This window comes from Podarcis raffonei, chromosome 1 (genome assembly GCF_027172205.1).
Source record: "Podarcis raffonei isolate rPodRaf1 chromosome 1, rPodRaf1.pri, whole genome shotgun sequence".
In the NCBI taxonomy this organism is placed as follows: domain Eukaryota; kingdom Metazoa; phylum Chordata; class Lepidosauria; order Squamata; family Lacertidae; genus Podarcis; species Podarcis raffonei.
Genome location: NC_070602.1, coordinates 138,197,038 through 138,222,601, shown reverse-complemented (window position 1 = coordinate 138,222,601; position 25,564 = coordinate 138,197,038). Strand labels below are relative to the sequence as shown.

General features: G+C 43.6%; 1 protein-coding gene across 3 annotated transcripts in view; it reads right to left on the bottom strand.

The window, feature by feature from the left end:
- Window positions 1-4,631: 4,631 nt before the first annotated feature.
- Window positions 4,632-25,564, bottom strand: part of LANCL1 (LanC like glutathione S-transferase 1) — a 33,148-nt gene continuing 12,215 nt past the window's right edge. For 2 of the 3 annotated variants that reach the window (XM_053364816.1, XM_053364833.1), the window contains 7 exons: window positions 18,754-18,961; window positions 10,414-10,549; window positions 9,633-9,779; window positions 8,967-9,149; window positions 8,321-8,497; window positions 7,398-7,470; window positions 4,632-6,729 (listed from right to left, as the gene is read on the bottom strand). In XM_053364816.1, the coding sequence (XP_053220791.1) occupies window positions 6,653-6,729; window positions 7,398-7,470; window positions 8,321-8,497; window positions 8,967-9,149; window positions 9,633-9,779; window positions 10,414-10,549; window positions 18,754-18,961 (1,001 nt within the window). In that variant the 3' untranslated portion in view covers window positions 4,632-6,652. The remainder of the gene's footprint in view (window positions 6,730-7,397; window positions 7,471-8,320; window positions 8,498-8,966; window positions 9,150-9,632; window positions 9,780-10,413; window positions 10,550-18,753; window positions 18,962-25,564) is intronic. The other variant, XM_053364825.1, reaches the window with a different exon arrangement.

The window sequence follows — 25,564 nt, the reverse complement described above, 5'->3', positions numbered from 1 at the left end:
CTGAATGACTTTCGTCCAGTAGCACTCACACCTATAATCATGAAGTGCTTTGAAAAGCTGGTACGAAATCATGTCATTGCCTGCCTACCAGAGGGACTGGACACATTCCAATTTGCTTATAAAACGAAAAGATCGACAGAGGACGCTGTGGCGATTGCCCTCCATGCCGTCCTTGCATTTGGAGCAGCGGGGGGGGGGGGAGGTTTATGCCAGACTGCTTTTTTTAGATTTCAGCTTGGCATTTAATACCATTCTACCACAACGTCTGATGTCTAAACTGGAAGATCTGGGGCTTCCGTTATCACTTTGTGGGTGGATACTGGACTTTTTGTCAGACCGCCCCCAGAGGGTTCGGTTGGGCCCTTATACCTCTAATATGCTTAAGACTAACATAGGAACACCACAGGGATGCGTACTCAGTCCGCTCCTTTATATTCTCTACACGTACGATTGTGTCGCTGTTCACCCTAGTAATAGGGTTGTCAAATTTGCAGATGACACAACCGTGATTGGGCTCATCCCTGAAAGGGAGGGTGAAACGGATTATAGAGATGAGGTGGAGCGGCTGACAGAGTGGTGCAGAGTTAACAACTTGCTCATAAATACAAGGAAGACAAAGGAGCTTGTGGTGGACTTCAGGAGACAGAAGAGCAATATCCAGCCACTTTTGATTGATGGGGTCTGTGTGGAGAGGGTAACAACGTTCAGATTTTTGGGCATTGAATTACAAGAGGATCTGTCCTGGAGTGTCAACACAAGGGGGCTTGTGAAGAAGGCGCAGCAGAGACTGTACTTTTTGAGAATTCTAAGGAAAAACCATCTTCCGCAGAAACTGCTGCTTGCCTTCTATCACTGTGCCATTGAGAGCGCGCTCACTTATGGCTTATGTGTGTGGTATGGAAGCTGTACTACCCAGGACAGGATGGGGTTGTGCAGAGTTGTTAAGGCAGCAGAGAGCATTGTTGGCTGCCCACTCTCCACCTTAGAGCAGATTTATGCCACAAGGTGCCATAGGAAGGCACTGGACATAGTAAAAGATCCATCGCATCCTGGTCACTGTCTCTTCGAGCTCCTGCCGTCGGGACGGAGATACAGGACGATGAAGACCAGAACGAGCTGTCTTAAGAACAGCTTCTTCTCCAGAGCGATCTCAGCCCTGAATGGGAAGCCTGGACTTTGAAAGTCATCTAATCTTCCTTGCTGTACTATACTGTATTGTTTTAATTAGTGTTTTTATGGAGCAGTCAAGTAATTTCGTTGTCCCTGAGAGGGGGCAATGACAATAAAGATATTATTATTATTATTATTATTATTATTATTATTATTATTATTGGCAAGGGAGACATTCATAGTGAGCTCCAGCACCTATTTTTCTAGAAAAATAGCACTGGTTTCACATATCTGGACATGCAGAAAGGAGGACTAGTTAAGCAATCTCCAAAATTTCTCACACTGGAGATGGATACATATGTTTAAATTTTTATCTTTAAACAATTTGCAGAACTGCAAACTATCCAAACAAAGAATGGTAAAGTTCCCAAATAATTTAGATTATCTTTCTCACCTCAGTGCATATAAACCTACAGATAACAAACTTGTCTCTGTCAGCCAGCTACCATCTAATTTTGAAATAACCCATTGTACCTTTAAGGAAATTCTGAAACAGGTATATCTATCTCCAGGTGAATAGCATAAACAGCAGTACAAGCACACCATGTCTTTGATCTAGCCTGATCGGCATACTGAAATGCAGTAATTTGTTGGCCCTATAAAAAAATACCAGCTAGATATTCTGTGGACATAGTTTGAAACCTAAGTTACGTAAACATTAACGGGGGGGGGCGGCATCCACAGATAAACGTTGTTGTCTGACTTAGCTTTAAAATATCAAGCCAAAGACTTTGAATTATGCATGTATTTGGTTTATTTTGGCATTTTCAGCAAAAATTACATCACAGATCTCCTGACCCCAAAAAGCCCTATTCAGGCATCCATTGTGTGAGCGGGGGCCTGTTCCCTGGCCTTGCTGCACCCCTCCACATATTGGGGGGCTTTATGTACGCTTTAGAACCCCTTAAGGGGAGGATGAGGTTAAATCACGTGGAGGGTCTACAAGGAGTAGAAAAAGTTTCCCACTGTAGACATTCAGCCTGCAATATATAGAGGCTTGTTTGAAAATGCCACCATGTAGGGTCAGGGAGTGCAGCCCCCATTCTGCCCATCATGTGATGGCAAATGTGTGAGGGGAAATGTCTGAAAAGCCCTAAGGAAGAAAGGGGTAGCCACAGATACCAATGTTATCGGAGGTGCCTTGAGATGCAGGCAATACCAAGTCTCTGTGCTCGAAGCTGTGGTCTGCTAGCCTCCTCCTAGTCTGATACAAATCCATTTTGCCTAAAAAAAAGTTGCCAGTGATCTCTTAGGTGTTTGCCATATAAGGAAAAGTGCTGCCATTTTTTCCTTGTGTTTGCAGCTGTTGCTAATAAGCACTTATAGCATGCATGGAATGTGGAACGCGGCTCAGCCATTCAGTCTGTCTCAAGGGGGGTGGGACGTAGAAGAATTTTCAAGAAGTCGTCTGAGCAGAATGTTAGACGTAGCAGCTGCTATGAAGCAAAGGGTTAACGTTGGCCATCTGACATATCTGAAGATTTATCAGTCTTGCTTATCTCTGCATGCCTCTTGCAAAGAGTATTCCTTTGTGGTATGCATTCATAGAATTGTTGGAAGGATCCCCAGGGGTCATCTAGTCCAACCCCTGCAATGCAGGAATCTCAACAGTTCCCCATCCAATCTGAAACTATACTGGACCCTGCTTAGCTTTGCAACGTGATAGCACGTTTTATTCTCATACATTTCAGCAAAGGCATTGTGGCCACACCCTACCCCAAATGTTTCATTTTGGTAACGTTTCTGCTTGACTGCTGTAACATATGGGGGGGGGGGTTTGTCACATCTCAAAGCTATGACGACACTTTTTCATTTTGCGTAAGCTTTTCACACTCTAAGCTTGAGGGCAGGGTCTGTCGTTTTTTATTTATTCCTAAGCTTTATTCCTAGGAGCTTTTCTGGCTAAAGGACGGGGTGTAAATAACTGGAATAAATGACCCACACAACTATGGAAATGTGTGATGCAACCACTGTTTGCCTTCTCCTTTATGTAGGATTCCATGATAGAGGTCGAGGGGACGCATAGTAGGGATGATGATCGTTCCTCAGAACAGGCTCTCACACTCCCCACCCCCCAATGATTCTGTTTCAATACCTTTAAAAGGACCCTGTTACACATAAATTTAGCAGGGGTTTTCCTAGCACAGAGGGGAAATGCTCACACGCTAAACTTCTGCAACCATGCTGCTGATAAAATCAGATGACTGGACCCATTTAAAATCAGCAGTAGTAAATCCTAAGAGCCAAGGAACACTCTGAAAGGAGGCAGAATCATGCAGCACTTGAAAGCCTAAGCATTTAATTGTTGCATGACTGAACAGCTTTTATACTTCACAAGATGCTCTGTGTGTGTGTGTGTGTGTGTGTGTGTGTGTGGGTGGGTGGAGGCACAGGGCTCCACAGTTTTGGCTTCAACAGACTAACAGATTTTTGAATCTGGTGACTTTAATGGTTTACATTATCCTTAAGACAGCATCCCAGTGTTTGCTCATGAGAGGCAAGGATCCACCAGCACCACCTGCTGGAGAAGCAGCAGCCCATTAAGCGCCTCTAAACAATTTTATCAAATGTGTAACAGAGATTTATAGGCAGGTTGTAATCATGTTGTAAGTCTATAAAAATAACAAATAACACAGGGTGATAAGCAACATTTGTCATACTCTGAGTAGCCCCATTATAATTTGTGGCTTAAGCATCTCTAAGTATGAGAAACATTACACATCACCCTTGTTCACTGTAAACCCAGTGCTAATTTTTCCACACTTTAAGAACTAAAATCTGTTTTATTTGTGGAATTTTTTATTTTAGGATATGAGTATTGAACATAAGCATGCACACACATATACATGGGCACGTGAAAGATGAAAAATAAGAGTCTATTCTTCAGGGTTGCACTTTATTAAATGTCTCACAGCTTCCAGCCAATGAGCCATTTCCCCCTGCAGTTTCAAAAACATTCAAATATAAGCTGGTACAAATGTTTCTAAATTAAAAGCTGTAGCCATGGTGACTCTGTGGCACACAGGTTCCCCAAAGCTGTCGTGGTGAACCTCCTTGGTTAAAATAAAGTTGCAGCTGAGGACATAGGCAAGCACTAGGCACTGCCTGCTCTCATCTTGGCTCTGGCGTGAAATAGAGGGAAGCAGTTCTCAAAGCAGGAACCCATAAAAGGGCTTAACAACAAACTTCGTGAGTGCACATGGGTGCAGCTACTGATTTTGAGAGGGGTATTTGTACCTCTGTGCTCTATCAATGCATGTTGGGCTGGAAGAGAGAAACTGTGCCACTCTTGACAATTGCTTGTGTCCTCTTGGGGAGACTCACTGCATACTCTGAGGGCCAGGGAATCTATAGTTAAAGGGAAGATGCAAGTACAGCACAGGCTGTAATCTCTATCTTTGGAAGTGCAATTTTAATTTATTCACAACATAGCTGATGTTCAGAAAGAATATAAGACAAGATACTGGTCCAAAGCGGTTTTAATTGTGACAACTGTGACATCTGGCAACAGGCAAATTAGCTTCATTGTGTTTAAAAGGTTTCAATTTAATTGTCCACACCAGCGTGGAAATGTTTTGCCTGAAAGTCAAGGAGATAGCAACGTCTTCAGAACAACTGGTCTAAAACAGGACAGGGTAAACTTCAGGTTTTTCAGATCTACTTTGTATTTCTGCTAGAACCCGAAAAATCTAAAACCCAGAGGCAGACACAAAAGATCTGTCCTTAGAGTTAGCTCATAGTCTTTTAATGCTCCTGGTTAGCTTTCTTCATTTCAGCAGATTAAGTTAGATGGGAAAAGTTGTTTTGTTTTGTTGCTACTATTATTAAAGAACTATTATTAAAACTTATCTACTTACTTATCTACAGCAAATCTACTAGCAGATCCCAATCAACCTTTGGCTGCTGCTCCTCTGAAAGTATTTTTAAGTTGCTCCATTATAATATACACTGGAAAACCTAGTAATTTATGCTGACATGGGATGGGGAAGACTACAGAGTTGTCAGTCGCTTCCAACAATCCACTGGAAGGAGCCAAGCAGTCAGCTATCAGTGACACTTACCAGGGCTGACTCCAGGATTTTGGGGCTCTCAGGCAAGGCCCCCTCAGTGGGTCCCCCTAACCTCGGAGAATCGGGACATGCAAACCTAAAAATGCTTTAGGCTAAATCTGATCACATATTGGATACGCTGGACAAAGGGAACATAGTAGCAGCAATAGAGCAGTAGGCACTCTGGGCATTTTCCCGGACCCCGAGGCCAACTATTTGGTCATCCTCTGAAGCAGAACCTGAAATTGAGCTTTCCATATCATTTACACAGCCCCAGATCAGCTGAGGTTTGCTGCCTACCTGACTTCATACGGGTACTTTCCACTTTTAAGAATACTTTGAGAATCTACTATTAAGTCAAGCTTATGCCACGTTGCAGTCTGACACCAAATTAGGGTTTAGATAGCCCTTTTCACAAAGATCCGGTAGCACACTGATGCGCTATAGAGGATGCAAATTAGTTCCAATCTGTTGCAGGTTGAAAAATACATGAGGTAACACATGCAAATGCACGATGTCTCTGTTAGACTAGGTTGCCACAGATCTCAAAGCATTCACTGAAGAAACTGCATTATCACTTCAAGGGGATATAAGCTTATGCACTGGGTGCTGATGAAGCAAGCAGCAGTAAACAGAACCTTTGCTTAAAAGTAGAACGATGAAACTTTGGTACATTCCTGTCATAGCTACAAGCCTTTGCAGAGATATTGAAGAACGTCTTAAGTAAGCACTGCTGCTATTCAAGAACAACCTGTCCTGTAGCTGGAGCTACTCAAAACCCCCACCAAGGTTCCAGCTTGAAAGTGAGAGTATCACAAGACCCTGAGGACAGAACCTCTTGACACAAAGGGCAGCAGGAAACAAATGCTATTACCCTCCAATATTAATAATTATTCTTGAAGATTATGAATGCAACAACCCCAATTTACACCTTCTTTTTTCTCTGTATGTTTAATTCCAACTGTATTTCCCCCTCCTTATTTCTTACATGTTATGTAATTTGAAAGCTAGAAGGGATAACACACACACACAACAAACAACTGGGCTCCATATATTTTATCCCTTCTATATTTCCAAAACATTAACCAAGTTGCACCCTTATCATTAAAACTGAGAAAGATATATTCATAATGGGAAAAGCCTCCCTTCCTCAAAATAAGATACATAAAATAGCAAGGATTTTTTCAAAAAAATACTCCAACAAAATAAAGTGCTTTGCCAGCTTTAAAACCCTGTTCCTTACCTGTAAACCTAAACAATGCACATAATAAAACGGCTAGTAACTTTTAAAAGCAGATTGGACACTGAAAAGAATGTAAAATACTGATAAACCCCAAAGATTTTCCCATGTTAGCCAAGATATGAGATGAAATCTATTTAATCTGCCTTTTCCAAAGATAAGAAGTGCAACAAGCTTCACGCTGGGATGGAATTTACAGTTCAAAAGCTGGGAACTTGGCCTTGGCTGGTACCAGCAGGTCAGCAAGAAAATATATTGTTCCAGCCATTCCTGAGGAGACAAAAGACATAGAATAGCAATTACTTACAGCATAAGGAATGTGGTGTTTCCTTAGCTCTAGAGCAGCATACACAACGGACCCTGCAGAATTGGTTTCTGTGGTTCCTTACTGAGCCTGGCGGCAGCCAAACAATCCCTGCAAAGTCTTTAGAAGTTTGTTTGGATCCTGGAGAGTTAGCCGATCAATGGTTCTGAAAGCCGACGCGAATGGCAATCCAAGTGGAGCAGGATCCCAGATCCCTGGATGTTAAGGACAACCCACAGATCTAGCTGAGCTATGGGGGGCTTCAGCCTAAAGTACTGGAACAAGGGAAGCCAGGCCTACCACAGCTAGACGTGACAAACTTAACTTCCTCTACAGCAGGCACCCCCAACCTGTGGCCCTCCAGATGTTTTGGCCTACAACTCCCATGATCCCTAGCTAACAGGACCAGTGGTCAGGGATGATGGGAATTGTAGTCCAAAACATCTGGAGGGCCGAAGGTTGGGGATGCCTGCTCTACAGTGTTTTCCTTTTCAGTATAAGCTTCGAATGACAGTGCTTCAGCTGATTTGACCAGGCCCCCAATGTGCTTACTTTCAACCACATGCTCTAGTGAGCTGATGCCGAATTCTGGGCTGGGAGAACTGTGGAGTAGATACATTCACATCTGAATTACCTTCAAAGAGAGAAAATGGAGTGTCTGGTGTCCGACAACCATGCTGCCCATAACTCAAACACCATTCTGCAAACTAAGAAAAGAAAGAAGTTAAGAAGACTAAGGCACAATCCTGTATTTAAGTACCTCTGTATAATCAGGGGTTATATAATCAGCAGAATTAAATATGGGGACTGAAAGATGTGAGGCGGAGTAGCATTAGACACAGATCACCACAGATCCTGCCAAAGGTGGCAGGAAGAGAAACAGGGACATTGTATTTTTCACACAGCTCCTGCTACACTTCAAGTATCATCATATCAAGCGTTTTAGAAAAACAGGTCATGCACTTTTAATTACTGTGACCTGTATATGAGTGACTCATTAAGAGAAGCACCTTGCGCACAGAAGTTTTGCAACATGTGAAGGCCAGCTTTCCAATTATTATCACATTTCATGATTTCCTAAGTCTGGGGAAAACCCCGAGGCAGAGAGCTCATGAGCTCATGACCCAGAGGCAACAAATAATCTTCATTTGGGGCAGCCTGTGAGCTCTTTTCAAAATGCAGACAAGCCTTTTAAAAAAAGAAAAGTATTCCAAATCCCAGGAGTGATATCAAACATCTGTCATACTCAGAATAGATTCACTGAAATCAAGGGACTTTAGTACATTGATTTTAATGGATCTATTCCAAGTATGACTAAAGTTGAGGATCTCCCGAAGTCCTTAGCAGGCTGGCATTTGAAGGCTGATCACAAACGATTTTGTCATGTGCTAGGATCAACCTTCAGTTAGTGGATACAGCTTAGTTTCTTCTCAGGATGTTAGCATGCCCTTTTCTTTATCCAAAAATTGCTTTTGACGACTACCTCAAAAGAAAACATGCTCATCCCAAACAAAGTTCATATGTGTGTGTGTGTGTGTGTGTGTGTGTGTGTCACACCTTGCAGGCTCTGTAGAGATATTTCATGTCTTGAGTGAGGTTGTAAAGAGTCAGGAACGCATATGCATTGCCAGCTGTACCGTGACACAGCCCGTAACCTTTCTTCAGCAACCCCCACTGCCAAATCACTTCAGCACACTGCAAGGCATCGCTGAGGTACTTCTGTTCGCCAAACACCTGCAGAGACAAGAAGTGTTTTGCCTTGCGGCGTTATCATCCGAGACTGGAACAGGGAGGACTCGGGCATACTTTTGCCAATTAGCTCTTTTATCAAGGAGTGGCCTCTCTCTCTGACACACACAAACTTGGACAAGAACACAGTGACTTTGCCTTACCTTCAAAGACTTTTGGAGTGATAAATGGAAGGAGCATGACCATTATTTAAGTCACAACTGGCTGTCACCATTAGTCAATCGCCACAGAACAGGACACATGGCCAACTCTGAGCAATAAGAATGTCCCGCATTCAGGATGCATGACAAGGACGTCTTCAGGAATCATTTGTAAAAGTCTAATTTCCATTTCAGAAGGGGGCAGAGGAGTTATTGCATTTAAATATTATAATCTCCTTGTAAGCAGGGGTGAAAACTTGTTAGGTTTCCTTACTGTTATTGCCCATCTCTCTTTGGCAAAGCCTCCTGCCTACCTTATAGGCCTGAAGGAGCATGTAGATAACGCCAGGAGCACCGTGGCACCAATGGACCAGCAGGTCTCTCTTATCTTCAATGCATGGGGGGTAATTGCCCGACGGGAACTTCAGCTGGCAGACGTAATCCACACTGGGCTTGACCACATTGTGCAGCTTTGCCTGACTCACTCCAAGGCCAGGCTGAGAGATAAAAGACAAGCACCATGTTAAATCACAGATGAAGCACTGCTTCAGCCAGCTTTCAATGCATCAAATATGCTAACATTGTGTCTTTTCTCATTTTCTGTCTCTGGGGCAAAACAAGAAGTCTGGAGGGTAGCAACATGAAAATGCCCTGCAGTGGCTCCCTATTTGGGGAATGCTCTCATGCTTTCCCCAGGGAGGCTCACCTGGCACCTTCAAGGCACCAGGAGAAAATGTTCCTCTTCAACTAGGCCTTTAGCTGATAAACATCCTATGTCCATTTAAATGTGGGGTTTGGGGGGGTTATGGTTTTCTTTTGTTTTTATTATGTCTTTCGTGTTTCTATTTTGTATTTTTATGTAGTGAACTGCCCTGTGATCTTCAGATGAAGGGTGGTATACAAATCAATCAATCAATCAACCAGAAGTTTCATACAGTACAGACAAGTGGACGTCCTCCACTCTGAAGGATGCCTCTCACCTGCATGAGATAGTAATAGATCCCTGCTAGGCCATGAGCAGCTCCTACATAATATTCCTGGTACCATTCATACATCAGGGGGCTCTTAGCTGTGAAGTTCCGTCTCTTGGCTAGGTTCTCGCCAGATGCCATGACTGCCTCACAGACCTGCAGGAAAATCAGAAATAAATGGTGGGTGACAAAAACAAACAAACAAACAAACAAACAAACAAACAAACAAACAAACTGAAGTGGCCAATGGCAACATTTTGAAGCATTCAGTTTAGAAAAGCAGTCAATTATTTCTGCTTTTCTCAAGTGACTACTGTTCTGAAATGGATGCTTTGAAATTTTGTTTGTCACGGTCAAACTTACGGCTTATCCACACTCCCTCAGGCCCCAGCACTTTCTCGGGGTGGGAACACTCTTTAGCACTCTGCTGGAGCAAACAGCAATCTTTCTCGGGGTGGGAACACTCTTTAGCACTCTGCTGGAGCAAACAGCAATCTTCCACACACTGGTGCTTGTTCTGATTTAGAGCTAAGGAGTGGGTTTTCTCTGGGAAAGGAGTGGAGCAAGGGGGAAACCGCTTGGACCTGTGTTTTCCAGGCACGGGGAACCCAAAAGTGCGGACAAGCCCCTATAAAATAATAATCATGGACTAAGTGTGCATAGCATTCAACTACCGCATCCCATCAGATGCACAAGGATTTCTGCTTGTACAACAGGACCCCTCCCCCCCGAGGCAGAGAAGATGAATAGTTTAAATAGTTTAAGGTGGAAGAGGAAATGGGCACAGTACCTGTTGAATATGGTTTTGAGGAATCTTTTCCTCTCCAAATTGTTTGTTCACAAATAGCAAAGCATACAAGTACCCCATACGTCCATAGAGCATCTCGTCAGGGACCCGAGGGTCAAGTTTGGGCAGATGAAGCAAGCTTGAAAGATAAAACATGAGACTTATACATCTTAAAACACACACACACAGCATGTACAAATTCAGTAATATACACATTTTTCAATTTGTGGATACAATTCTAAACTACAAAGTTTGTTACTCCTCTTTGTTTGTAAATCTGGAATTCTACCCACTAAACACTGATACTGTTTGCATGATAATTTCTCCCCAAATCACAAGTGAATAAAGTATAAAATCAAAACTTCAGGGCTATTTTTGACTTTAGTTTCTGGAGGATAGCTGTGCTCCCAATGACAAAGCCAACAGATATTTTTTTTTTGGTGTGGGGGATAGCTTTGTGGTGTAGTGGTTAAGAGCGGTAGTCTCGTAATCTGGGGAACCGGGTTCGCGTCTCCGCTCCTCCACATGCAGCTGCTGGGTGACCTTGGGCCAGTCACACTTCTCTGAAGTCTCTCAGCCCCACTCACCTCACAGAGTGTTTGTTGTGGGGGAGGAAGGGAAAGGAGAATGTTAGCCGCTTTGAGACTCCTTAAAGGGAGTGAAAGGCGGGATATCAAATCCAAACTCTTCTTCTTCCTCTTCTTCTTTGCTGCCTGCCATTTGGCATTATGAAATAGAATAAGGCTAGGAGATCACTCCTAGCTACAGCTGCACAGTAAGGGAGCAGGGCCTGAAAACAGACACCCCCCCCAAAAAAAAACCTTCTTAAAAGTTGAGCCAAGACTGAGGATACCTCTGCAGCCTTAAGTTTAACTTTCCAGCTCTGAAGCCCAATCATTCAAGATGCAAATTAATTCTCAAAGTATTGCTTCTTCCTGTTGTCCCTGACAGCGAGATATAAAGAAAAGTGATCCTCCCTCCTTACTCAGAGACAACAGCTGTTGTTCCAAAAAAGTGGTTGCAGCAGTTCGTATTTTCCCTTCTTGGTGCTGCTTCAGCAGATTTAAGAGAAAGCTGGAAAGGAACCTTAGTGAAAATGGTTCAGCAAAGCAAGGCAAAGGGCACATGGAGAACATCTGTGCTTTGACAATCAGCATGATTCTGTTTTTAGCAGCTCTGATTTCTACTGCACTCCTTGATGGTGGTGGTTTTAACCTACCACCTGCTGGCTCAGACCAACAGTCCACCTAGTCCAGTCTTTTCTTCCCAAAATGCTTCTAGGGAGGCATGAAGGAAACAAATCTTTCTCTACCCCTATTTATTCCCTTAGCATATAGTAGTCAGAGGAACATTTTGCGTAGTTGTAGCAACAGAAGGAGTGGGGGGAAACAAGCATCCCTTCATCAGCTTGGCTGGGACCAATGGTTACTGAAAACTGAAAATGGTGATGATAATCTGCTTAGGTTAAGGATGAGAACCATTACGGGCTCTCTGGCCAAAGACGAGTAAACCCATGTCTGGGCTGTATCACTTCAGACTAAATGACTTCCTTTAAAAAAATTTTTAAAAAGGCACACCACAAAGTTTATCACCCTTTTCCTGACAGTTGTTTTCTATGCACACTGATATTTTTGTCTAGAGGAGCACTCAGTCATGTGACCCCCCCAATGCAACCTGAAGTGGTACAGTGTGCACACAAATTTACTACCTCAGCGAGAACAAGGCCTGTGTTATGACTAGTTTGTACAAAGGGGGGGGGGAGGGAGGGGAATGTAATGCTCCTCAGTGTCTCTGAAAATTCCTGGTTGGGGAAGGCGGATGTAAATGTTAGTGCTAGTCCCAGTAACTTGAAAAGGAAACAGAACTGCAATATACATGAAATTATCAGGAGGATAAAAGGGATTCCCCACGGAGAGAGCTTTCAAAAACAAACTGAACTCTTCAACTGACAAAATAAGCAATGAGAAAAGAAGTCTTCTAAGTTAACAGCTGTTTTGGATCATAAGGCCTAAATCTTAATCACCATGCTAATCTTGACCAAGTAAATGTGCATTACTTGTATGCCAATTACATGCGAAACATCACTCTGACATGTATGGCTATACTAACTAAAAGTCAAATCTGAAGTGGCCTTTAGTGTAGATATAAGGGGAAAGAGCAAATGCACACAAACAAACAAGGGACTCCTTCAGGTAGACCTTCTGGAACTGTTTTTGACCAAAAGACAGGCTTCCCCATTGACTGCTCAATATGGCCCAGTGGCAAGAGAAACCACCAGTAAATACGTTTAAATATCTGGGATTGATTTATTCACAAACGGCATCTTGGAATACACAGCTATCCAATATTAAATTGCAAGCCTTTAAATCAGCAAAAGCCATTCTGAAATTCGCTGCCTGTAAAGGTGGAAATCTGGTCAACCCAGCTCTATCTGTGTATAAAGCAAAAACAATGGCCCAGATTTTATATGGTGCAGAGGTTTGGGGTACCTCAAAGGTCTCCGGTCTGGAACCCCCACAGAATTATTTTTTAAGAGTACTTTTAGGTTTAACCAAAGACGTGCAATCTGCCATGGTCAGGTTGGAAACTCGCATGTTGAGCATAGAGAGCCAAATAGATAAAAGAATTCTCTGTTACTGGTTTAGAGTTCAACAGATGGACAACACTAGGCTACCAAAAAAATGCCTGATTGAGCTCTCAAATGGATTACCCCTTAAAAACTGGGTACATCATGCTGCCCAACTGATGGGCAAATATGATCTCTCAGTGACTGAGATTAAAGAACTCCCCTTATATTCACAGAAAAATATTTTTAAACAAACCATAAGGGCAGTGGCAACTAAAAACAATCTAAACTCCATGTGCACATCCACATGCACCCCATTGTATTTTAAACTTAGAGAGGTCAATGAACACATATCTTATTTTAATGAATTGACTTTTGCACAGCTTCGAAAAGCTTTTACAGAGCTACGACTAAATACAATAAGCTCTGCTTATAGAGATGGGAGACACCGAGGCATACCAAAAAACGAACGTGTTTACATTAGGGGATGTTCTGAAGTAGAGGACCTTATGCATTATATCTTGCACTGTCCGTTATATAATGATGCAAGAAAAAGATTTTTGGTACCTATAATGACAGGGTCCCCTGGCCAGAACCCCCTTGATATGATGTTATATCTACTTGCAGACACAGATAAGTATGTGACCTGGCGGGTAGCACTTTTTGCAACTGCTGCTAGGAAAACATCTTTATCAATGACTTGGATGATGGACTCAAGGGCATCCTGATCAAATTTGCAGATGACACCAAACTGGGAGGGGTGGCTAACACCCCAGAGGACAGGATCACACTTCAAAATGACCTTGACAGATTAGAGAACTGGGCCAAAACAAACAAGATGAATTTTAACAGGGAGAAATGTAAAGTATTGCACTTGGGCAAAAAAAATGAGAGGCACAAATACAAGATGGGTGACACCTGGCTTGAGAGCAGTACATGTGAAAAGGATCTAGGAGTCTTGGTTGACCACAAACTTGACATGAGCCAACAGTGTGACGCGGCAGCTAAAAAAGCCAATGCAATTCTGGGCTGCATCAATAGGAGTATAGCATCTAGATCAAGGGAAGTAATAGTGCCACTGTATTCTGCTCTAGTCAGACCTCACCTGGAGTACTGTGTCCAGTTCTGGGCACCACAGTTCAAGAAGGACACTGACAAACTGGAACATGTCCAGAGGAGGGCAACCAAAATGGTCAAAGGCCTGGAAACGATGCCTTATGAGGAACGGCTAAGGGAGCTGGGCATGTTTAGCCTGGAGAAGAGAAGGTTAAGGGGTGATATGATAGCCATGTTCAAATATATAAAAGGATGTCACATAGAGGAGGGAGAAAGGTTGTTTTCTGCTGCTCCAGAGAAGCGGACACGGAGCAATGGATCCAAACTACAAGAAAGAAGATTCCACCTAAACATTAGGAAGAACTTCCTGACAGTAAGAGCTGTTCGACAGTGGAATTTGCTGCCAAGAAGTGTGGTGGAGTCTCCTTCTTTGGAGGTCTTTAAGCAGAGGCTTGACAACCATATATCAGGAGTGCTCCTGCTTGGCAGGGGGTTGGACTCGATGGCCCTTGTGGTCTCTTCCAACTCTATGATTCTATGATTCTATGAAATTAGAGCAAATTAATAATAATAATAATAATAATAATAATAATAATAATAATAATAATAAATTTTATTTATATCCCGCCCTCCCCAGCCGAAGCCGGGCTCAGGGCGGCTAACAACACTAAAATAGTGCAACATTATAGAAACATTATAAAAATTAATTAAAATCAAAATTGATGGCAACCATAAACTAAAGTTTTGTAAAGATTGCCAAAGGAGGGAGTCAGGCTGTGCCCTGACCAAAGGCCTAGTGGAACAGCTCTGTCTTGCAGGCCCTGCGGAAAGATGTCAAGTCCTGCAGGGCCCTTGTCTCTTGTGACAGAGCGTTCCACCAGGTTGAAGCCGCAGCCGAAAAAGCCCTGGCTCTAGTTGAGGCCAGCCTAACCTCTCTGTGGCCTGGGACCTTCAAGATGTTTTTGTTTGCAGACCGTAAGGTCCTCCGTGGGACATACCAGGAGAGGCGGTCCCGTAGGTAGGAGGGTCCTAGGCCGTATAGGGCTTTAAAGGTTAAAACCAGCACCTTAAACCTGGTTCTGTACTCCACCGGGAGCCAGTGCAGCTGGTATAGCACCGGGTGAATGTGATCTCACAGCGAGGACCCTGCAAGGAGTCTCACTGCGGCATTCTGCACCCGCTGGAGTTTCTGGGCCAGTCTCAAGGGCAGCCCCACGTAGAGCGAGTTACAATAATCCAGTCTGGAGGTGACCGTCGCGTGGATCACAGTGGCTAGGTCAGGGCGAGAGAGGTAAGGAGCCAACTGCTTAGCTTGGCGGAGATGAAAAAATGCCGCCTTTGTTATAGCTGCAATCTGCGCCTCCATGGAGAGGGAGGTATCGAAGATTACACCCAAACTCTTAACGGACAGTGCTGGCACTAATTGCACCCCCGCAAGAGATGGGAGTTGCCCCATCAATCCCATATCGTCCCGTCCCAGCCAGAGGACCTCTGTCTTCGAAGGATTTAACTTCAACCGGCTCCCACGTAACCATCCAGCCACAGCTTCCAAGCATCTGATCAGTGTGTCTGGGGCAGAGTCAGGATGGCCATCCATCAACAGATAGAGTTGGGTGTCATCAGCATACTGATGGCAGCCCAGCCCAAAACTCCGGACAAGCTGGGCGAGGGGGCGCATAAAGATGTTAAAAAGCATCGGGGAGAGTATCGCACCCTGGGGCACTCCACACACCAAGGAGTGGCGGGATGACAATTCCCCCCCAAGCGCCACCCTCTGTCCCCAACCAGAGAGAAACGAGCGCAGCCATTGGAGGACTGTGCCCTGGTTCCCCACGTCGGCAAGGCGGTGGTCCAGGAGTTCGTGATCGCCCATGTCGAAGGCTGCTGACAGGTCTAGAAGAATCAGCAGCCCCGACCCGCTTCGATCCAGCTGCCTGCGGAGATCATCTGTTAGGGCGACCAGAGCCGTCTCGGTCCCATGACCAGCGGGGAAGCCGGACTGGAATAGATCCAGAGCCGATGTTTCATCCAGAAACCTACCAAGCTGTTCAGCAACCGCTCTCTCAATCACCTTACCCAGGAATGGAAGATTCGAAACCGGGCGGTAATTGGATAGATCTAAGGGATCTAATGATGTTTTCTTTAAAAGCGGGCGCACCACTGCCTCCTTCAGTTCCCCTGGGAATGTCCCGGTGCCAAGGGACAAATTGATGATATCACCCAGGGGGGCCCGCACCTCGTCTGGACACGCTCTAATCAGCCAAGACGGGCACGGGTTGAGAGGACAAGTGGTGGGCTTTCCAGCTCGGAGGAGTCTGTCCACATCGGCTGGGGATATCCGGTCAAAGTGGTCCAATATTTATATAGCCAAGGTATCCATTAACTGTAAAGGAGATGAATTTATTTGATCCTATCTATCTACCTCAGGCTATGCTCTATCTTTGTCACCAAACTCTGAGTATAAATTGCACACTGTATTAATTGATATTTTTTTAACATTAGTGACCATGTGATGATTTTAGCTTATGAATTTTATTGTTTAATGTTTTTATTTGTACATTGGGGTACTTTTATAGCTTTGTTTAGAGTACGTAATGTTTTAATAATATAAATGTTTTAAGTCTTTTTTTACCAATTCAGTATATTTTCTTTTAATTGTCAAATAATTCTGTGTACATTGCGGCAGCCTTTGGCTATGTGCAATAAAACTGACTGAGACTTATCATAGTTTCCAACATACTTCCTTTTATAGCATCTCAATACATTTCAGGAAAAAATGAAATTCCAGCGAGATTAATGTAAACTAGGCCTTAAAATGAAGAGACAAAAATCCCACAGTCTATTTTTAAAAGAGGCAAATGTGCACATGGATTCCATCTAACAAAATAATTATGTGCTAGGTGTAAGAAGTATTTCCTAACAATTTACTTGGCACTAGCTGGTGGCTCAACTGGAGCACATGCTAGATGTTATGGTCACATCCACACCAGTAAGGATTCAGAGAAGAAATGAGTCAAAATCATGTACGAGGATGGCATAAAGTGGATTGTAATGGGCCATGGGAGCAATTTTCTGACACATAATAGAACAACCACTAACAGGAGCAAAACTCCAGAGGGTTGGGAGAAGATGGAGACAGGACAAGCTGCAAAAAGATCCATGATGAATAAATATGCTTAGGATCGAAAGCAAGAAAGCATGTCAAAGCATGACACATCAAGATGTTCCGTGGTTACTCCTTCCTTTGAGGTTTTAATCTCCTGCTATAGAGCAGCTATATAAAAGCATTAAAAGTAAATAAAGAGAATGCATATTTGACAACTGCCAGTTCAGGATGCTTTAGACATCCTTTCCCCAAAGGGACTCTTACGCTCCCTTCCCAACACTATGATATATGGCTGCTTACCCTCATTATACCATGAGATGGCAGTGTGGGATTATACTAAATTCCCACTCAGCACAACTGAGGTTAAGTGTGGAAGGAACAAAGGAGTACCGGTAATTTCCAAAATGAAACAAAGAGTGGGATTGCGTTGGAGTGAATATTCTTATTATGGAGAATGTGTTTCTATCTCTAGTGATAACAGGCCCATGCCTTTTGTAAACGCCAGAGCCACATCAGGAAAACAACATGAAATATGCAGAATCACAACATGACAAATGGGAAGCAGCAGGGAATATTGAAATCCATGTGGATAAGAATAAAACAGGAAATACAAACATGGGGAATATATAAAGATGACATGCAATGCACATCATATGTTGCCCAAATGGAAAGAAGTTTATAAAGTAGCTTTAATTACAAAATGAACTATAATGATACCGGTCAAAGTCAGTAGCATAACTGATGAAGAATAGCAAGGGTGTATTTTCTATTCATAGCAATGGCTTTTATGACGGAGCGTTGTGCCCTAACTCTATTAGGTGTGCTGTGGCCAAGATGTGTAGCCAACGCCAACGCCAAGGCTCTTCTTCTCATACTCCTGGTTGACCTGAAGTGATACGTACATTTATACCAGTAAAACACGTAATAAACTATCTAAGATGCAGAGACGAGGCAGGAATGTCCATCTGGGACCAGCTGCCTAAACTGTCTCTAAGTGCTCATTCCACCCAGTCATCAACATTTATGTAACATGATTTAAGAACCAGTGGGTGAATTTGCTTATTGTCTCTCCAGCCTTTTTTCTTCTCATGTTGTGTCTGTTAGATTGCATGCCACTATTAAAACTGTACACTTCGCTGAATGCATTAGCAGAAACACAGCATACAAGTACGGCAAGTAAATAAAAATATACCTGATGGAACACACCTAGGACAGAGACGCTTTGGGCTGCAATGCTATACACTTACTTGGGAGTAAAATCCCAGCAAAGTTAGACATGGATATGATTTGTGACTTTTGCAACACTTCCCTGACAAACCATTTGGTCAAAATAAATAATGCAAAATGTTTCGCAGTGTATTAACAGCCCTTTCCAAATTTACGTCAATATCAGTTACAGTGGCAACAGAAAACACTGGCTTTTATTGAGGCTGAAGTAATGGGTATTGCATACTGAATGGAGAACTCCCTAAACGTTATTGTGTTTTCATGGAAACGGTATTTGAGTGACCTCTTTGACTGCCTTCTCCTTTCTAGATATTACAGTTTACCCTGGCTGAGATGATAAATCCTAGTGTGGTGAGGAATATCAGCTGAAATACCCTTCAGGCATTACCGGGCAATGCAATCTTCTGCTTGCTTGTCGTTCTGCAGCTTGTGGAATACCACAGCAGCCACTGCCAGAGGTCCAGCATCCCCACACAAGAAGGTGATGGATCGCTTTGTCAGGCAGCTCAGGCTCTTCTTGACATATTCCTGGGCCATCTGGAGGAAGGATGGGTCTCCATAGACATTATACAGATGTAAGTATAGCAAAGCAATGCCTGCAAAGAGATTAAAGAAGTTAACCCAAGTTAACTCTGATGTTGTGTAACATTTTAATATCTATTTCAGCAATTATGCGCTGGTGCAGATCAGAAATGCAGCAATTGTTGACACCCACATGGGCATGCTGACAATTGCAGATTTATTCAGAGAGTGTCTGGAAATACAGAAATGCATTTAGGTGAATGTGAGTGTTGTCCAGTGAGACTGTAAACATTTGCTGCCGTGTCTTTCAAAAAAATAAAAATAAAAATGGAGAAATAGATATGCATTTTGTGGTAATTCCCTGGTGTAATGCCTACAGCTGTTTCATTTCTGACATTCCTTGTGAATGTAGTTTTTGTGGAAACTGACAATTGCTGAGGTTCTCAGAACATTACTTTAGACACAACCACTTTTCTACTTTGAACTGGAACCTCAGTCTCCTGCACCATCACCACACACACTTTTGAAGCTTCCCATCAGTTTCAAACTTCAGCTTCATCAAGTCACATTTCTAGCTCCAGTTCTGCACTGTAGGACAAGAAACCACCATCAAAAGACTAGCTCATAAGACTGTGGCAAGGATAAGGAGGGCCAGGACTGTAAAAAGAGCTGGTTTGGTAAAGTGGACAAAGACTGAGCTGAATCAGGAAGCCTACAGTTCAAGTATTACTTCTTCCAGGAACTCACCATGGCCTGGTTCACACATAATGCTAAACTATAGTTCATTATTCCATGGCTCAGCGTTATGTATGAACTCTGCCTAGATGCTTAATTGTGGTTTGCCTATTGCAAGCAAATCTCGATCTGAAGCTGAGGTTTGTTGTTGGCTTATTGAACTGCGCTTGTTTTAACGATGTTGGCATCACACATGAACACATTCAATGTACAGGACTGTTGGAAGGATTACAGTAAGATTAACATACTGGAAGGCCTTTAAATACCTTTAGAATGCTTCATAAGCACTTAGTTTTCTTATTAGGCACAAAGCAATTATGAAAGTGCTATATACATTATAAATGGAAATAGTTAACAAGGCAGTATTTCTGAGGGTGTCCAGGCAACAATCCTCTTTTGACAGCAGCCATACTGGAGCAGGAGGAGCTGCTAAGGCCCCAAATAAGCTAAGCTCCTTTAGTTATTTAAATAGTAATGTAGAAATCTAAAAACAAATTCAAGCAGTGCTTGGACCAGTGTGGTTTAATCATGAGCTGAACATACAGTGAACCACCCTCAGTGAATCCAGTAAGAGCCAGCGGCTTGCATCAACTCCAGAATTCTCATTTTATCCCTAGCAGCGTGCTTTCCATCTCATTAACCATTTTTAAGATGACACAGGTCTCTGTATTTAAGCCTAAATTAATAGAGCCAATGTCTTCAGATTTCAGTGCAGAAAAGAAAAAGGAAAAAGAAGCACAGCCTTCAAAATTACCTTTCAATATACAGGGGATCGTTTTAAATTTAGATCATTTTCTCATTTTGCATGGGTAATCTCCAAAGCTTCATACCACAGACAATTCAATTCAGCATGTATATTAAGGGCAAATTTCCATTTCTTGCTAAAGTTAATAACCTTGTCCGCTCTGTAGGCAGTTTCAGTGTTAGTATTTCCAATGAGGGCAGCTCAGATGTATGCTACTATCAGTCATGTCTGCAAAGGTGTGCACCTGAAGCTGTTTTTAAGAAGGGAAAACCTTATGCTGGCAGGCAGCCAGCCACTTTTCTAGAGTTTGGTAAAGCAAAACACTGCAGCGCTGAGTCCTTGACAGACAGAAGGTCCACCTACAGCTGAGTAGTTGCTTGCCCTGGCAGCACAAAATTGCCACTGAGGAAAGTATCTCAACAGTCAGTACTTTTTTCTTGCGCCTAAAGGAAGACCTGGCGATAATGTCATTGCAATTCCTCATCTTTTAAAGACTGGGGGAACTGGCGACAATAACTTCCTTCCCTAGAAACGCTGGAGCTGCCCCTCTGGACTCTTAAAAATTTTCTTTGCTAATAATGCTCTGCTGATCTTTATATCAGTTAGTGAGGCTTGAGGATGTGGACAAGGTGCTTGGATCAGTCAGGTCAACCACTTGTGTTTTGGATGCTTGCTCTTCTTGGCTGACAAAAGCTAACAGGGAGGGAACAGCTGGCTGAGCCAGGGAGGCAATTAATGCCTGTCTATGAGAGGGGATGGTCTCTGGCTGCTTGAAGAAGGCAGTGATAAAACCACTCCTCAAGAAACTCTCCCTGGATTCAAAAAATCCAAGTAACTACCAGCCAGTTGCTAATCTTCCCTTCTTGGGCAAGCTTCTGGAGCAGGTTGTTATGGACCAGATCCAGGTACCCTTGGAGGAAACTGATTTTCAAGATCCATTTCAATTGGGGTTTAGGACCAGTTTTAGCACAGAAACTGCTTTGGTTGCCCTGCATAATGGCCTCTATCAGGAGAGAGACAGGGGAAATGTGTCCCTTTAATTCTCCATGGCCTCGCAGCTGCTTTCGATAATGGTTCTAGGGGTTGCTCGTGCGTAAGCAGGTGCCTATCTCCCCGGCTGGGTGCAAACACCTGGCTGGGTTGCCAAAGTGAACCTTTTCTGTCCAGACAGCCACTCACCCGTGGCTGACTCAATCACTGGCAGAATCCGTGAGTGGGCGTTTCTTAAACTTCTTCCAGCAAAGAAGTTCTTTGACGCCTAGTCTCCGCCTACCCTCTCTGTGCGGAAGCCTTCTGCGCAGGGATGGCGTGGGCAACGGAGGACCCCTACTCTCCCCGCTGGTCCCAGGCAAGGAGTCATGAGACCGCCTCGCCACTTCCCCCAGCTGCCCCCCTTCTCCCCTGGTGCTACGCTGATTCTCTTCCCCAGAAGATGGGCTGCTCCTCCCGATCCCTGGACGCTCTCTGGAATCCCTCCGGCTTTCGCTCTCCCCCTCCAGTACTGATGGCAGTTCCCTGACAGATACCTTCAACCATGGTATCCTTCTGGAGCAGCTGTCCAAGTGGGAGGTGGATGGCTCTGCTCTGTGGTGGTTCCAGTCCTACTTGTGTGGGCGTTCCCAGAGGGTGATGCTTGGGGAGTGCTCTTCGGCCCCAAGGAACCTGCAAGGTGGGTTTCTCAGGGTTCAATTTTATCCCCTGTGCTGTTTAACACCTACATGAAACTGCTGAGTGGGGTCATCTGGAGTTTTGGAGTACGGTGTCAGTAATATGCTGATAACACACAGCTCTCTGTCTTATGGGCAGGTGAGGCAGTGGATGTGGTGGACCTTTGTCTTGCCTCGGTAATGGACTGAACAAGAGCCAACAAACTGAAGCTCAGTCCAGATAAGACTGAGGCACTGTTAGTGGGCGGTTCCCTAGACCAGATGGATGGGAGTTCGCCTGCTCTTGATGGGGTTACACTTCCTCTGAACGTGCCCCTCTCTTGTATTTAAACAGGCCAGACTCCCTGTCAAACACTGGCATGGAACATAACATGCAGAAGGAACTCCACTAGATGTTTCCACACAGTAAGAGCTTCACAAAAGGATTTGCCCAACTGTGACATCCTTTTTTGTGTATAGTTGTTTTAATAAAAAGCTTTTAAACCAAAACATAACAAATACAAAAGGAATGTACAAAATAACTCAATACCAAAACAATACAACCATAATTTAATATTCTGCCAAAAGAAGTTGTACTGCGGATAAAGATATCCACTTAAATAAGAAACCAAACAGATTTTCATTTAAGATGCAAATAGGATTTGCCACCTGCAATCTTATTTTGGCAGCAGACACTGCATAAGAAACAACTTGGCATGTAAATATTTAGATCGCTTTAAGTAGCTGTTCAGTTTGTTGCTTTACAGATAAAAAGTGATCCAGTCCAATATTGGATTCAAGAACTAATTCCTGATCTTCACAGAAAGTATGCTGCTGCCAACGAAATGCAAGGATCAGACACAATCCTTTTTAAAACAACAATTTTGTACCATAGTCAACATGCTTTTAAATTTCAGGTATTTCAAGCATCTGTATCAAGGCAAGATATGAGATGGAGGGGAAGAGCATGGGAAATTAGCATCAAAGGACAAAGGCACGAAACAATAAATGAATTCACTGGTCCAGTTTTCCCTACTTGTTGGGGAGGAAGCTTTCTAGCCAATATTCTAAACAAGCAGCGTCTCATGTGGCAAGATGGGCCTACTTTCGTTGGCAAATATAGCGTGCAAGCCAGGCACTTTAACAGGTGAAAACCATTCCCACAACACTCTATAACAGCACCACCTTCTGCTGTGCCAGTTAAGGGGCTGAAGGCAGAAAGCCAAGGCCCTCAGCACAGACCAGGTGATGCAAGTTGCTCCCATCCACCTTTGGTCTGTCAACTGCTCTTTTCCAACACATGCAGTGCATGCTGGGACTTGGGAGCAGGGAGGAATACCTGATCGGTGCCTCTACCATCCATCAGAGGATGGGAGAGCAGTAGCGTGTGATCAGTGGACTAGGGTGACTTGGCTAGTCTCCTAAATGTTCCTGGTAAATTAGAATATTAAAAGCCTGGAGCCTCCTTCCCAAAGCCCAGGAAGCTTCTGCCCAGCTTAGGGAAGGAGGCGTGATGCTCACATGTGCAACACATCGCCCTCACATGCCGGTGCCTCTGGCCCTAACTGTTCCCTACAAAAAATTCATGCCACGCCATTGTGGGATAGGATCCTAGAAGAGGCTAAGGAACATCCATCCACTGAAAGGATGGTAACAGAAGCCGTATCTGGGAAGGAAAGGGGGAAATAGATGCCTGGTGGCACCGGGTAGCAGCCTAATGACAAGACTCAATCAGAGGAAAACATGCTTCCGAAGCCCAGCGCCAGCATATGCCAAATCACTGCCACCATGTCTCAGCCAGTTCCCTTTTACAGAGGAGGAATTGTGAGGAAAAGAGCCATGACCATTCCTTCCCAACATCGCTTATTAGCTGCCACGCAAGCGCCAATTGATTTCGGATTGCCAGGAGATTATCTACATGAGGAGATGCTCAACAAGCCTTTCCCACAGAAGCAATTAAGATGGAATGCTGTTGCCTTGGCCCGATTAATTTCTTATAACCTGAAACCACACTGAATAAATTAACAAAAATAGGATTGGGTGGGGTGTGTGGAGAGCAGGCAAGCCCTGGAGCAGCAACACATTCCAGTTTCCTGGCTGTGACCCAGAGGAAATCCTTCAGAGACTCACTCTCAATTCCAAACATGTTAGGCAAACCTGTGAGTTTAGAATTCACAAGCAGAGAATCAAGCAGCAGCAGCAGCAGCAGCAGCAGCAGCAGCAGCAGCAGCAGCGTTGAGGCACTTCTCTGCCCCATTCAAGTTCAATTCTGCCTCTCTGGTGGCAAAGCCACTTCTCCCACTACAACTGATGCCTGCAGAAAGTTTAACAATTCCACAGTAAATAAATGCCTCCCCAATCACACATTTGCTTCTCATGATAAGACATGGAATAATAATTCAGGAAGCTGCAATTAAACTCAGTTTCAAAAGACGTCAAGGCAGGATCGTGGTTTGTTTCTGCCAAGTCAAGGTTCCTACCCAGCCCTAAACCAAGGTTTGCCGTTGACTTTTGGACCTTGGCTTATTAGCTATCAACAAATCACAATCCTGAATTCATACATCACAGGAAGCCAAACTTAACTGCTCACAGGAGGAGGAGCAAAGTCGGAGTGATCGGGCACTATGTCCCAACACTAGACCAGATTCACACTAAACCACAATAAACCAGAAGGCTGCACATTTTTGTCTACTGATCCAGTTTAATTGATTAAAAAAAACACCAGATTTTTTAAAATGCCTGGCAGATGAATGTTTTTAAAAGAAAAAAATTAGTACATATATTTACAAATCCCCCCCAACTACGGTTTTATTTATAACTAGCAGCCTTGTAGTCAGCATTGCTCAGGAATCCTAAGACACATCCCCCCACCCCAAAAAACTATATAGTTTTGAAACCAGTGAGTAAAATCAGGGCAGTTTGAAAGGTTCAGTCCACCATCTTGATTCAAAATGGCATCCAACTGTATTCATAGGCAAAAAAAAAAAAAAAGCTCATGAATCTCGAGAACCATCTAGGCAAAATGTGGTCATGATATCATAAGAGATGCCCAAATGCTCTGTGAACAAACAACTCTTCCCAAATACATAGTCAATTAACCAATTATAGCTGCATAAATTTGCATGTACTGAGTTAACTTTAACTGAGCAATAGCTCCAATTCCTAGGCTTTACCTTGATAGGAAGGCCAATCTGAGACTTTTTGTTACAAGGCCAAACCAAGACACCTGATTCACACAAAGCTAAGCCAGGTTTTATAAAGTTGTGCTTTATTAAGCTATGGACTGTTGGTGTGTGTGAACCCTGCCCTGCAGATTAAATGTGATTTGTTTCCTAAGAGTTATTGGCTTAAAAACCTTCACAACAAAAGGTGCAGGCTTGAGCTGCAATCCTAGGCACGCTTTCCTGAGGGTAAGAAAGCCACTCTGCACACAGAAGTACAGTGAGGGGGAAAGTATTTGATCCCCTGCTAAATTTAGCAGGGGATCAAATACTTTCCCCCCTCACTGTATAGAAATGAAATGAAAAACAGAAATAAATCTTGGGGGGGGG